The sequence below is a fragment of the Myxine glutinosa genome, chromosome 8 (assembly GCF_964187855.1).
Source record: "Myxine glutinosa chromosome 8, kmMyxGlut1.1, whole genome shotgun sequence".
Taxonomy (NCBI): Eukaryota; Metazoa; Chordata; class Myxini; order Myxiniformes; family Myxinidae; genus Myxine; species Myxine glutinosa.
This window is the reverse complement of record NC_136268.1, coordinates 109855970-109868200: the sequence shown is the minus strand read 5'-3', so window position 1 is coordinate 109868200 and position 12231 is coordinate 109855970. Positions and strand designations below refer to the sequence as shown.

The window sequence follows — 12231 nt, the reverse complement described above, 5'->3', positions numbered from 1 at the left end:
CAACTCGTCCACAACTTTTAAAAATATCACACGATATAATCGATTTTATCCCTATCTCTCAGTGGTGAAGAATCACTTAGAAAATTAAATAATTCTCGTGTCCGAATCCATATCCAGATCTTCACCAAAATCGAATGGATTGGTCTTTGTCACACACACAACCGGTCCACCAAGTTTAGTCCAAATCTATCCATAACTTTTTGAGATATCGTGTTATGTATTGGTTTAGCCCTATCACTCAATGGTGAAGAATCACTTTTAAAATTTTACTCGCTGGATCCGGATCTTCACCAAAATTGAATCAATTCATCGTTGCCACACACCCAAACTCTCCACCAAGTTTCGTCCGAATCCGTCCACAACTTTTTGAGATATCCTGCTATGTATCGGTTTTGACCCTATATCCCAATGGTGAAGAATCACTTAAAAAATTGTCCTAGCTGGATCCGGATCTGGATCTTCACCAAAATATAATCATTTCGTCCTCGTCACGTACACTACTTCTTCGCCAAATTTCGTCCGAATCCGCCCACAACTTTGTGACATATCTTGTTAAAAGACAAACAGACAGGGGTGAAAACATAACCTCCATCCCCATTAGGCGGCAGAGGTAACAAAAGTGAAGTTCAGCACAAGGAGCAAGGAGTCGCAACACTGTCAATCAGACCTGTGTGGGGATCTGCCCAAAGTTGTTTATGAAGCCAATGGTGGCTGTGAGCTGCAGCTGATCTTGGATGTTGTGCAGATCCACACTTCCCTCGTAGAAAAGGGGGTGGAACACATTAGCAGCGTGAGCAGAGTCTGGTCCACGCTGCTTGTTCCCAAAGATGAGGTCGATCCAGCGGTGGAGATTGCTGCTTACGTAATCGCACTCCAGTGCCTGTCAAGAATTGCATGAGAGATGGTTTGATAGGCAAAAATGAGGGAGAGTAGGGGGCAAGAGGGACATGTTAATGAAACGAGCTATCTATTCATCACACTCGTTTCGTTTCACTTTAACAACAACAACAACAACAACAACAACAACAACAACAACATGCATTTTAAGGCCATTTTCCCTGCTAGAGCGGGGGTTAGCCTTGCGGTCCCCATGACAATGAAATTAGTTTAGTTTCAATTAATTGAAATTTAATTTAAATTAAATTTAGTTTCACTTTAACCAATAAGAAAACCTCTTCGATACTGTACATAAACAACAAAGTCACATGACTCCATAGGTTGTATTAGGTGACAAGGCAGATTTCTTATTTTTTACTGCAACACCAAAGACAACCTTGAAGACCAGCCTGCAGTATCTGAGGTTCATGAAGGGGCTTCCACATTGATTAATTATATTTAAACAACAGGGGCACTTAAAATAAGTCACTGTGCTGTTACATGAAGATAGTCATCAAGACACGGAAGCTCCCAACATCCTGAGGCAATTGTTTGGGAGAGAAGCAAACACACCATATTTTTTGCACTTTTAATAAGAGACTCGTCTCTCGAGGAAGCATTGAAGATCCCAGCGATATTGGTCGTTACCTGTCGATGAACGCAGATGAACCTGTGAACGTCCCCCTTAGCCCAGGGTGGAAGCACCACATCTGCCAGTCGTGTCCCGTTTTGTTTGCAGCCTGTGCAGTAAGACAAGTCAAACCAGAGTGATCATGCAGTGTCGGTAAAATACTGATTATTCAGAAAAATGGATAAAGGAGATTCATTACCGTGACAAGTGGGCATCTATTTATTACATTCGCACATATGATTAAATACACAACACCTCCCCACCCAGATCATATGTCTTCCATACATGCTGCTCTCCTCTGCCCCCAAACCTCCTCCTCAACTTCTGCTGAATCCCCCTCCCCTCTCTCGCACACTCTCACCCTCCTTGCTCTCTCCTAACATCCTCCCATCTCTTCTCAATTTAGTGCCCCTCCCGACCCCCAAACATCAATGCACACATAAGTTGACTACCACGTAAACTTCTCGTAAGCTGGAATGTAGAAATACAAACCCAAATTAAAGTTGTTGTCGTTGCGGAGGAATTCGGGGAGGTAGAAAAACTCGGGAATGAGCTCCTTAACATCAGCCATGTTATTGCAAGAAGCCGAGAGCCAGGTGTCACGTACGCTGTGAAACATGCGGTCGGCCAGGTCGAAGTGACCTCCCTGCAATGGGACAGCCCGGTCTGAGAACTCCAACCACAGGGCCAGAACACACCAAGGCACTCGATTCTTTCCACTTCACACACACTGACGCATGCATCACTGCAGCTTTCAGCAGCAATGCACTGTGCACATTCATCTCCAGCTGGCGAATGCTAAGGGCCTGGTGAAACTCCAGCATGAGCGTCACAGTGAGGTTACGTGGTTCATCTCATTGATTTAGACAGAAATAATAAGCATATATGACAAAATTAAGAGTATATTTGCAAACCGGTCATAGCCCTAAGAGTGAAAGGGTCAAATCGTGCACCTGTAGACTTAGGAAGGTCTGAGCAAAAGGCTCCATCCGTACGAGGTAGAATGCCACAATCATTGCAGAAGAATAGTGCGTTCCATAGTGATAGGCCGGAGTATCACCTGAGTGCCAACAGCACAAAGCCAGGTAACGACACGGACACAACAAACATCTCGGGTTACAAGAGAAGAACGGCAGAAAATGAGCATCAAGTAGAAATGAAAAAAGCTCAGCATGCCGTCAAAGCAAACTCGTTACCCCTGCCAAGGATGCTGCTCACCATGGGGGTCTTCCCATTCCTGAAACCGCTTCACAAACTGCTGCAGCCGCCTCTCCGTCTGTGCACCCATGGGCTTGGAGAGATCACGGAAGGTCGCCGGATCTTTCAGATCCAGTTCCTGCACAGACCAAAGGCCGTTGTAAAAACATGATGAATCATCATGATAGAGATCATTTTGAAATCAAATCAGATTGCCCTTGCATGGTGGAGTCGAACATTCATGGGAACCAAGGGATTTGGTTGATCAAATGGCAAAAGCCACTTTTCCTTCCTCCTCTCTCCATTCTTCTGGCTAATATCAAACAAATTAGAGTTCCATTATAATGAATGCTCATAATAAATAATATGTTGTAACCCACAGTATATTTGGTGGACAATCGGTTTTAATGAACAATTTTCAAGTCAACATCATAAGAAGTGAAAAGTAGATTTAATTAAATTTTTTTGAAAAAGGTAATTAAAAAAAAAATTTAATGGTTAAAATTTTTTTACAAAAATTTACTTAAAAAATAAATTAATTTAAAAAATTTAATTTTTTTTTTAAATCAAAATCCATTCAGCTACCGAGCACAAATTAAATACAAGGCCCTGCTATATCTCGTGATACATTGTTACCCACATGTTTTGTTTGTTTTTTGAATACAATGCCTAATGCTCATAATGGAGCTGACACACACACACACACACACACACACACACACACACACACACACACACACACACACACACACACACACACACACACACACACACACACACACACACACACACACACACACACACACACACACACACACACACACACACACAGCCACTGAGCTTGGGGAAGGTGCCATCACTTCCTGGTATATACGCTAGATACTGGCAACATCACAACAATGACACCCACTTTCTCACCACATTCAGTGGGGCATTTACCAAGGAGGGACTTCCTCCTCTCAATAGTTACCAAACCACAGGGATTGTGTCTTTTAAATGCTGAGCATCAAGCAACGAAGCAGCACGTATCGTTTTAAAGGTCTCTAGTATGATTTGGCCGGGGTTTGAACCTTCGACCTCCCAGACTCGGAGCAGACACTCTAACCGTTATACCACCATGGTTGGTGGCATCTTTTTATTAATTTATTTACTACATCTCCTCTGGTCTAGCCCCCTCTATCTCCAGCTCCTCTTGGATGCACGCATTCTTCCATTAACCCCATACTAGTTAAACCACCAACATCGCAAATTTGCACCCACCTCCAATTTTTTTTTATTCCTCTTTTACTAAAAACAAGACCAAAAGTCTAACAGCGGTGTAGCCGGGCTTGTAAAATATTATAAACCACAAACACATGATTAGCTTTTTAAACAGTCGCTAATGCTGTTTATAACATTAAACAAAGACATATGGAGGATCGATATACCCCACAAGGCTTGGAGGTGTACTCATTTACCAAGCAGCTAGCTAGCACTTGCCAAGCCAGCCGTTCCTTAAGGGTTTTGAATGGAGTGCTTGCTTGAATGCTTTAACCACTTGGCGATCTCTCCACAAGAAACTTGGTAAATTAACTAATGTTCTTGAGACCCCGACCATAGATCGACTGTAATCTATACACCTCAAAGAGGAATGACCTTTCCTGCCGAACTCGAAGTGAGTGGGTGTTTACGCCGTAATGACATCATATACATAATGACGAAGCATGACGGTCGGACACAAACCTTCTGCTACTTTAATATATAGAGTGCATTCAGAAAGTATTCAGACCCCTTCACATTTTTCACATTTTGTTATGTTGCAACCTTATGCTGAAATCGTTTAAATTCATTTTTTCCCTCATCAATCTACACTCAATACCCCATAATGACAAAGAGAAAACAGGATTTTAGAAAGTTTTGCAAATTTATTAAAAAGAAAAAACTGAAATATCACATTGACATAAGTATTCATACCCTTTGCTATGACACTTGAAATTTAGCTCAGGTGCCTCCCATTTCTCTTGATCATCTTTGAGATGTTTCTACACCTTGATTGGAGTCCACCTGTGGTAAATTCAATTGATTGGACATGATTTGGAAAGGCACACACCTGTCTATATAAGGTCTCACAGCTGACAATGCATATCAGAGCAAAAAACAAGCCATGAGGTCGAAGGAACTGCCTGCAGAGCTCAGAGACAGGATTGTGTCGAGGCACAGATCTGGGGAAGCCTACAAAAAAAATTCTGCTGCATTGAAGGTTCCCAAGAGCACAGTGGCCTCCATAATTCTTAAATGGAAGAAGTTTGGAACAACCAGGTCTCTTCCTAGAGCTGGCCGCCCGGCCAAACTGAGCAATCGAGGGAGAAGGGCCTTGATAAGAGAGGTGACCAAGAACCCGATGGTCACTCTGGCTGAGCTCCAGAGATCCTGTGTGGAGATGGGAGAAACTTCCAGAAGGACAACCATCACTGAAACACTCCACCGATCTGGTATACGTTTGAGGGGACATACATACATACATACAGACGGACAAACACTGTTCTAGACGGCTCTGCCCGATGGACTATGCCGTAAAAATAAGTATTTTAATGCATAGAAGTTTTTATTTATTTATTACTTAGTACCATGGGGTAGGGGCTGATGGGATGGCTTGGACTTTAGAGGTATGCGCACTCACCTCTAAACGGTTTAGCCTGGGCCCACGGATGGACGTTAAACTAGGTATCTGGTCTGCTGGCATTACTTGTTTAGTTGCTTTCTTTCTTGGAATTGACGAAAGAAGATAAAGCCTTGGGGGCGGAAAACATCAGAGAGTATTGAAGGAAATGTCAGAGCAGATAAACATGATGCTAATATACAGTATATAACATCATGCTTATCTGCGCTGCCAACACGAGTCCATGTCATAGTTGTATTACAGGCCTACCTTTGCTCGTACTGCAACGTGATAGCCATTCTTCACAAGAAGAGCCACATCACCATTCCACCCAGACATCAACAGGGTGCATGGAGACATCCAGACTTTTCCATGCAATCACATCTTCCAGGGTGTAAATACTTTTTGTAAAGACAAGATAATTCATTAGAACTGGATATAAAGTGGTTGGAAAGATCGTCTTGCTTCTGGATCTTTTTGTATTCAGCAATTCATCTGGGTCTGTGTTGCCTAGAACCTGTATTGTTAGCTCACCTGGAACGAAGTTCAGGGGAGCTTATGCGATGGCGCGTCGTCTGTCCGTCAGTCCATCCGTCCGTCCATAAACAATTGAAACTTCTTCTCCAAAACCGCTGATGGGATTGCGACCAAATTTGGCACAAATTATATTTGTTATGTTGTGACTAAAGTTTGTTCACGGCATTAAAAATATCGGGGTCTAAGGGCGTTTACCGGGGGGTCAAAATGGGTCCAGGTTTGACCCCCAAAATAGGAATTTGCTTTTTTCACTGATATGAAACTACACACACTGTTTCGATGAAACTTTACCACAACCTTCATCACCTGTGATGTACCGAAGATTGTTCACAGCACTAAGAAAATCTAAGTCTGAGAGGGTATACGGGGGGTCAAAGTGGGTCCAGGTTTGACCCCCCCCCCCCCCCAAAAAATAGATATTTGCTTTCTTCTCTGAAACTACACACACTATTTCAATGAAACTTGACCACACCCTTCATCACCCATGCTGTACCAAAGTTTGTTCACGGAATTTTAAAAATCTGCCCCTTTGGGGATTCATGGGGGGGTTGCCCCGCAAAATAGGTATTTGCTTTCTTCTCAGAAACTACACATGCAATTCTGATGAAACTTGACCACAACCTTCATCATCCGTGATGTACCAATGTTTGCTCAAGGCATTGGAAATATGGGGTCTGAGGAGGTACATGGGGTAGGAGAGGGGGTAGGGGGGGGGAGGGGTTGACCCCCAGAATAGTTTTGTTTTTTTGTTTGTTTAATATTTTATGATTATGTTAGTATGATTCTACATGCTGCCCTGTCTTCTAGCAATCATTGAAATTGGTTTAAAATACCTTTCGTCAGTGCAGTAAACTGTTTATTCTACTAGGTGAACGCCACCGCTTTTGTTGAAGGTGGATGGAGGTTGTTTTCACCCTCGTCTGTCTGTGAACAAGATATCTCAAAAAGTTGTGGACGGATTCGGACGAAATTTGGCAGAGAGGTAGTGTATGTGACAAGGATGAAATGTTTAGATGTTGGTGAAGATCCGGATTCTGATCCGGCTAGTATAATTTTTAAAGTAATTCTTCTCCATTTGGAGATAAGGCTAAAACCAATACAGAGCAGGATATCTGAAAAAGTTGTGGACAGATTTGGACGAAACTTGGTGGAGAGGTTGTGTGTGTGAAAAGGACTAATCGTTTCGATTTTGGTGAAGATCTGAATATGGATTCGGATACGAGTTTAATTTTAATTTTAAGTGATTCTTCACCATTGAGAGATCGGGTGAAAAGCGATATACATGATATTTAAAAAAGTTATGGACGAGTTATGACTAAACTTGGTGCATGAGATGACAAGAACAAGCCGATTAGATTTTGGTTCAGGTCCAAATCCAGATCCGGCCTATCATTGGGATACAAAACATAAACTGTTCAGCCTGGCGGCGGTATGCGCTCTACTGAGTGCCGTTCTAGTTAACTCTTGTGGACGTTTAACTTCATCTGAAGCATGTGGCCAAAAACATGCCAAATCTTTCCAGCGTTCCCAGGTATGCAGTCCAGATACAGATAGGCTGTCATATTATTATATCATTCAGACAACATCCCTGGAGTGGTCTTCTTCCATACTGGGCTCAAGAGTACGACCAGGATCATCAAGGTGAACAGGATGGTTCAGTGCCTCAGGAGCAACTTCTGCAAATCGCTTGTTGATTTGCACGTATTTACAGGGTGTGGCTCTGCAAGCTGCTTCAGGGTTAAGGGAAAAAGAAAACCGGTTGATCCAGTCCAGGGTTCCAATACGCACTGCAGCATATTCCGACAGCTTGGTGGAGCTTTTGATCCACCCAACGACTTGCGTATATTCGTCGAAGCCTTCATCATCAAGCTATACTGTCAGAAGTGTATGTCTGAAGATGAGGCTCGGTGTCGGCTGTTTTGTCTCTGCGCAAAGGAAGATGATTCGGTTCCACCATCAAGTGATGCCCAGTGGCAGCATTGCTTGCATTCTAATAACCAATCTGCCACCCACGAGCATGCTCTCGATCAGTTAATTCATGCGCCCAGTCCTGATAACAACAGTTGAAAGTGGACGGTAACACCGTCAGCATTCGGTCGATGACAAGGGAGCCAGCTCCCGATGAACTGCTGAATTTTGTACACTGCAAATGTGCAAAGATGAACTGTGCAACAAAAGGTATGCTCATGCAATGCAAGCAATAAAAAATAAAAATAAAAATAAAAATAAAAAACCCCTAAAGGTGGTTTTTTTTATTGCTTGCATTGCATGAGCATACCTTTTGTTGCACAGTTCATCTTTGCACATTTGCAGTGTACAAAATTCAGCAGTTCATCGGGAGCTGGCTCCCTTGTCATCGACCGAATGCTGACGGTGTTACCGTCCACTTTCAACTGTTGTTATCAGGACTGGGCGCATGAATTAACTGATCGAGAGCATGCTCGTGGGTGGCAGATTGGTTATTAGAATGCAAGCAATGCTGCCACTGGGCATCACTTGATGGTGGAACCGAATCATCTTCCTTTGCGCAGAGACAAAACAGCCGACACCGAGCCTCATCTTCAGACATACACTTCTGACAGTATAGCTTGATGATGAAGGCTTCGACGAATATACGCAAGTCGTTGGGTGGATCAAAAGCTCCACCAAGCTGTCGGAATATGCTGCAGTGCGTATGGGAACCCTGGACTGGATCAACCGGTTTTCTTTTTCCCTTAACCCTGAAGCAGCTTGCAGAGCCACACCCTGTAAATACGTGCAAATCAACAAGCGATTTGCAGAAGTTGCTCCTGAGGCACTGAACCATCCTGTTCACCTTGATGATCCTGGTCGTACTCTTGAGCCCAGTATGGAAGAAGACAACTCCAGGGATGTTGTCTGAATGATATAATAATATGACAGCCTATCTGTATCTGGACTGCATACCTGGGAACGCTGGAAAGATTTGGCATGTTTTTGGCCACATGCTTCAGATGAAGTTAAACGTCCACAAGAGTTAACTAGAACGGCACTCAGTAGAGCGCATACCTCCGCCAAGCTGAACAGTTTATGTTTTGTATCCCAATGATAGGCCGGATCTGGATTTGGACCTGAACCAAAATCTAATCGGCTTGTTCTTGTCATCTCATCCACCAAGTTTAGTCATAACTCGTCCATAACTTTTTTAAATATCATGTATAATCGCTTTTCACCCGATCTCTCAATGGTGAAGAATCACTTAAAATTTAGATAAAACTCGTATCCGAATCCATATTCAGATCTTCACCAAAATCGAAACGATTAGTCCTTTTCACACACACAACCTCTCCACCAAGTTTCGTCCAAATCTGTCCACAACATTTTGAGATATCCTGCTCTGTATTGGTTATCTCAAAATGTTGTGGACAGATTTGGACGAAACTTGGTGGAGAGGTTGTGTGTGTGAAAAGGACTAATCGTTTCGATTTTGGTGAAGATCTGAATATGGATTCGGATACGAGTTTTATTTAAATTTTAAGTGATTCTTCACCATTGAGAGATCGGGTGAAAAGCGATATACATGATATTTAAAAAAAAAAGTTATGGACGAGTTATGACTAAACTTGGTGGATGAGATGACAAGAACAAGCCGATTAGAACAAGCCAATGCAATGCAAGCAATGCCGTCTGTAATGAGCTGTGCGAGTGCAGGGGTGTACTAAAATGGAGAATGTAGGCGATCCAGTGAGGGCACGAGCACAACTGACCCCGAGTTGGATTCCCTCCAGATGCAATGTTTAACTGATCGAGAGCACGCTTTGTTGGATTTGCCTAAACTGTGACGGGTGACCCCAAGGGCCTTGAGGTTGTTTTCAATTTTAAGACAAATGTTAATCATGGAAAACGTTTTATAATTTCCAAATACATGCTTATTCGAATCATAATGTATTGTTTGTTTGGTTTCACACAATAGGCTAACCCCCACTCTAGCAGGGAAAATGGCCTTAAAATGCCGGTTGTTGTGTTGTTGTTTGGTTTCACACAACATTTTATGAAATGATGAAATTTTTATCTAAAAAAAATGATAAAATTTGAGAAAATACCTTAAGTAATTTCCTGAAATGTAAGGACGTCCCAATGGAATTTTTCCAAACTGGAGCGCCCACTACCCCCTAGAAGAACTCCTGGATTCGCCCCGCAGCTCATCGCCATCCCATTGGTATAATTAAACAAGAAATCCTTTCCTCTTTCCAGCGATACCACACAAGTGTAGATCTCGGGTCAATGATCCTGGACTCACAATTTGGCTTTGCTGAAGTTGTGACCCCAAGGGCCCATGATCCCTCACTCTAGACCCTAAATCATCTTATGAATTGGAAATTCCTCTTTCCAACGGTATTACTCATAAATGTGAGGATTATTGGTCAATAACATGTGAAGCACAGGGTCGGATGGCAGCTTGGACTTGTGAACTCCCTAGACCCTCGTAAGGGGTTTTGTGGCCCTTTTAGACCACTTTTGGAATGGAATAATGAGTGTGGAATAGCAGATTCATAATCAGTGCATATTAAACCCCCAGAAACACCAACTTCCACTTATTTCCCAGATGGGTGCCACAGAACTCAATTTCTCGATGATTTTCTGGCCGATGGATAATGGCCTAAACCATTTAAGAGCACTGGAAGTGAACATCACAGTTACTTCCACAGAGGGGTGGGGGAGGGAGAGGTGGTGTCCAGGTTAAAATGTGTCCGGCTAACAGTCACTAGTTGCCATCAGGATCAGACGGCACAATCTTTGCAACCCATAAAGTAGTAAAATTGACATCACCTGGAAAATTGATTTGCCACTTCATTGCAAATGTTAAGTAGAACGGAACTTGGTAGAGTACATATATCCACCAGGATAAACAGTTTACGTTTTGGATCCCATAATAGGCCGGATCTGGATCTGGACCTGAACCAAAATTGAATTGGCTTGTTCTTGTTACCTAACTAACTCATCCACCTTGTTTCGTCTGAATCCGTCCACACCTTTTTGAAATAGCATACTATAGATCGTTTTTGGCCTCATCTCAATGGTGAAGAATCACTTGAAAAATTAAAAAATGGTTGTATCTGGATCCACAACCAAAAATTGTCGTGAACACGCATTCAACCTGTCCACCAAGTTTCGTCTCAATTCGTCCGCAACATTTTGAGATATCCTGTTCGCAGACAGACAGACAAACAGACAGGGGTGAAAACAAAATCTCTACTCACCTTCAGTGTCAGAGGTAAAAAATCAGAAGGAAAAAGAAAACATACTCATAACAATGTCATAAAATCAAAGGGTAACCTTTAAAGAGAAACAAAACTGTTGTAGAAAACACCACCTCAGATGTTCCCAATGTAGTGAGATTAAGATAAAGGCTGTCGATGTATATAATTTGGAGTCTGCCGTGCCAACACACCTCAGAGTCGTAATCTGCAAGTATCCAGGGAAACACCGGATACTGCATGAGGTCGTTGTACGAACGGCCAGCAAGTGTGTTCAAATGCATCAGGTACTGGAAGTTGCTGATTTCTCCTTGCTGTAAAATAACAACAACAAACAACAGAGAAGACAATCATGATGCTGAACACGAACTCAACCCTGTGTGACAATTCTCCGACCAAAACCTGGCGAGAAACTCGTACACCTCTCCCCAACTCCCATTTACACTGACCATATGAATATTTGGCCCTGTGAATGTGCCAGAATTGAGTGCTTACCAACCAGCGTTGAGTCACAGACTTTGCTCCCACCAAATTACTAAGAAGACCGGATCTGCAATGGATTGCCAGAAATTAAACTCAGAACAGCCGCCAATATGATATGCGAGAAGAACGTTGACAAAGTTTCATGTTTAAGTCATATGGACTGGACTTACCCTGCTTCCACGCTCACGTTGGGGTTTTGACCAGACACACTCTCACTGCTATCTGCCAGTGACGGAGCCACTGCAAGGAATCTGTGATAAATATACAATTAGTCATCAGAAAATGAGTCACAGGCACCTCATCATGGCTGGGCAACAATGGGCTTCACATGCAATCATCACTTGTGTTCATTGTGACACTACAGTCGTGCTACGATATCAAGTTCAAAGTATTACCTGGAGTTCAAGGGTTGATATTATTGCCAAACAGGTGACGGTCGGTGCAAAGGCGTTGTGTTGTGCATTAGTTCGTGGTTTAGGTGCCTTAGCAAACAAGTATTTCAAACAATACGTGGTAAGAGTTTCAGTATAAATATAGATTAATACAAAGTGCAAAAGCAAGATGCATTTAACAATAATCCCCCCCATCTATGACATTTACACATGTTTCAATAATAATTCCATAATTATCTCCACCACTGCAGGTCGGTGGAC

General features: G+C 42.7%; 1 protein-coding gene across 1 annotated transcript in view; it reads right to left on the bottom strand.

The window, feature by feature from the left end:
• LOC137432836 (WD repeat and FYVE domain-containing protein 3) overlaps window positions 1–12231 on the bottom strand; it is a 223909-nt gene that overhangs the window by 51929 nt on the left and 159749 nt on the right. Inside the window, exons 47-54 of the mRNA XM_068125081.2 lie at window positions 11749–11829; window positions 11591–11645; window positions 11290–11409; window positions 2726–2843; window positions 2461–2567; window positions 2000–2153; window positions 1525–1616; window positions 668–880 (exon numbers count right to left, since the gene is read on the bottom strand). Coding sequence (XP_067981182.2) covers window positions 668–880; window positions 1525–1616; window positions 2000–2153; window positions 2461–2567; window positions 2726–2843; window positions 11290–11409; window positions 11591–11645; window positions 11749–11829 — 940 coding nt within the window. The remainder of the gene's footprint in view (window positions 1–667; window positions 881–1524; window positions 1617–1999; window positions 2154–2460; window positions 2568–2725; window positions 2844–11289; window positions 11410–11590; window positions 11646–11748; window positions 11830–12231) is intronic.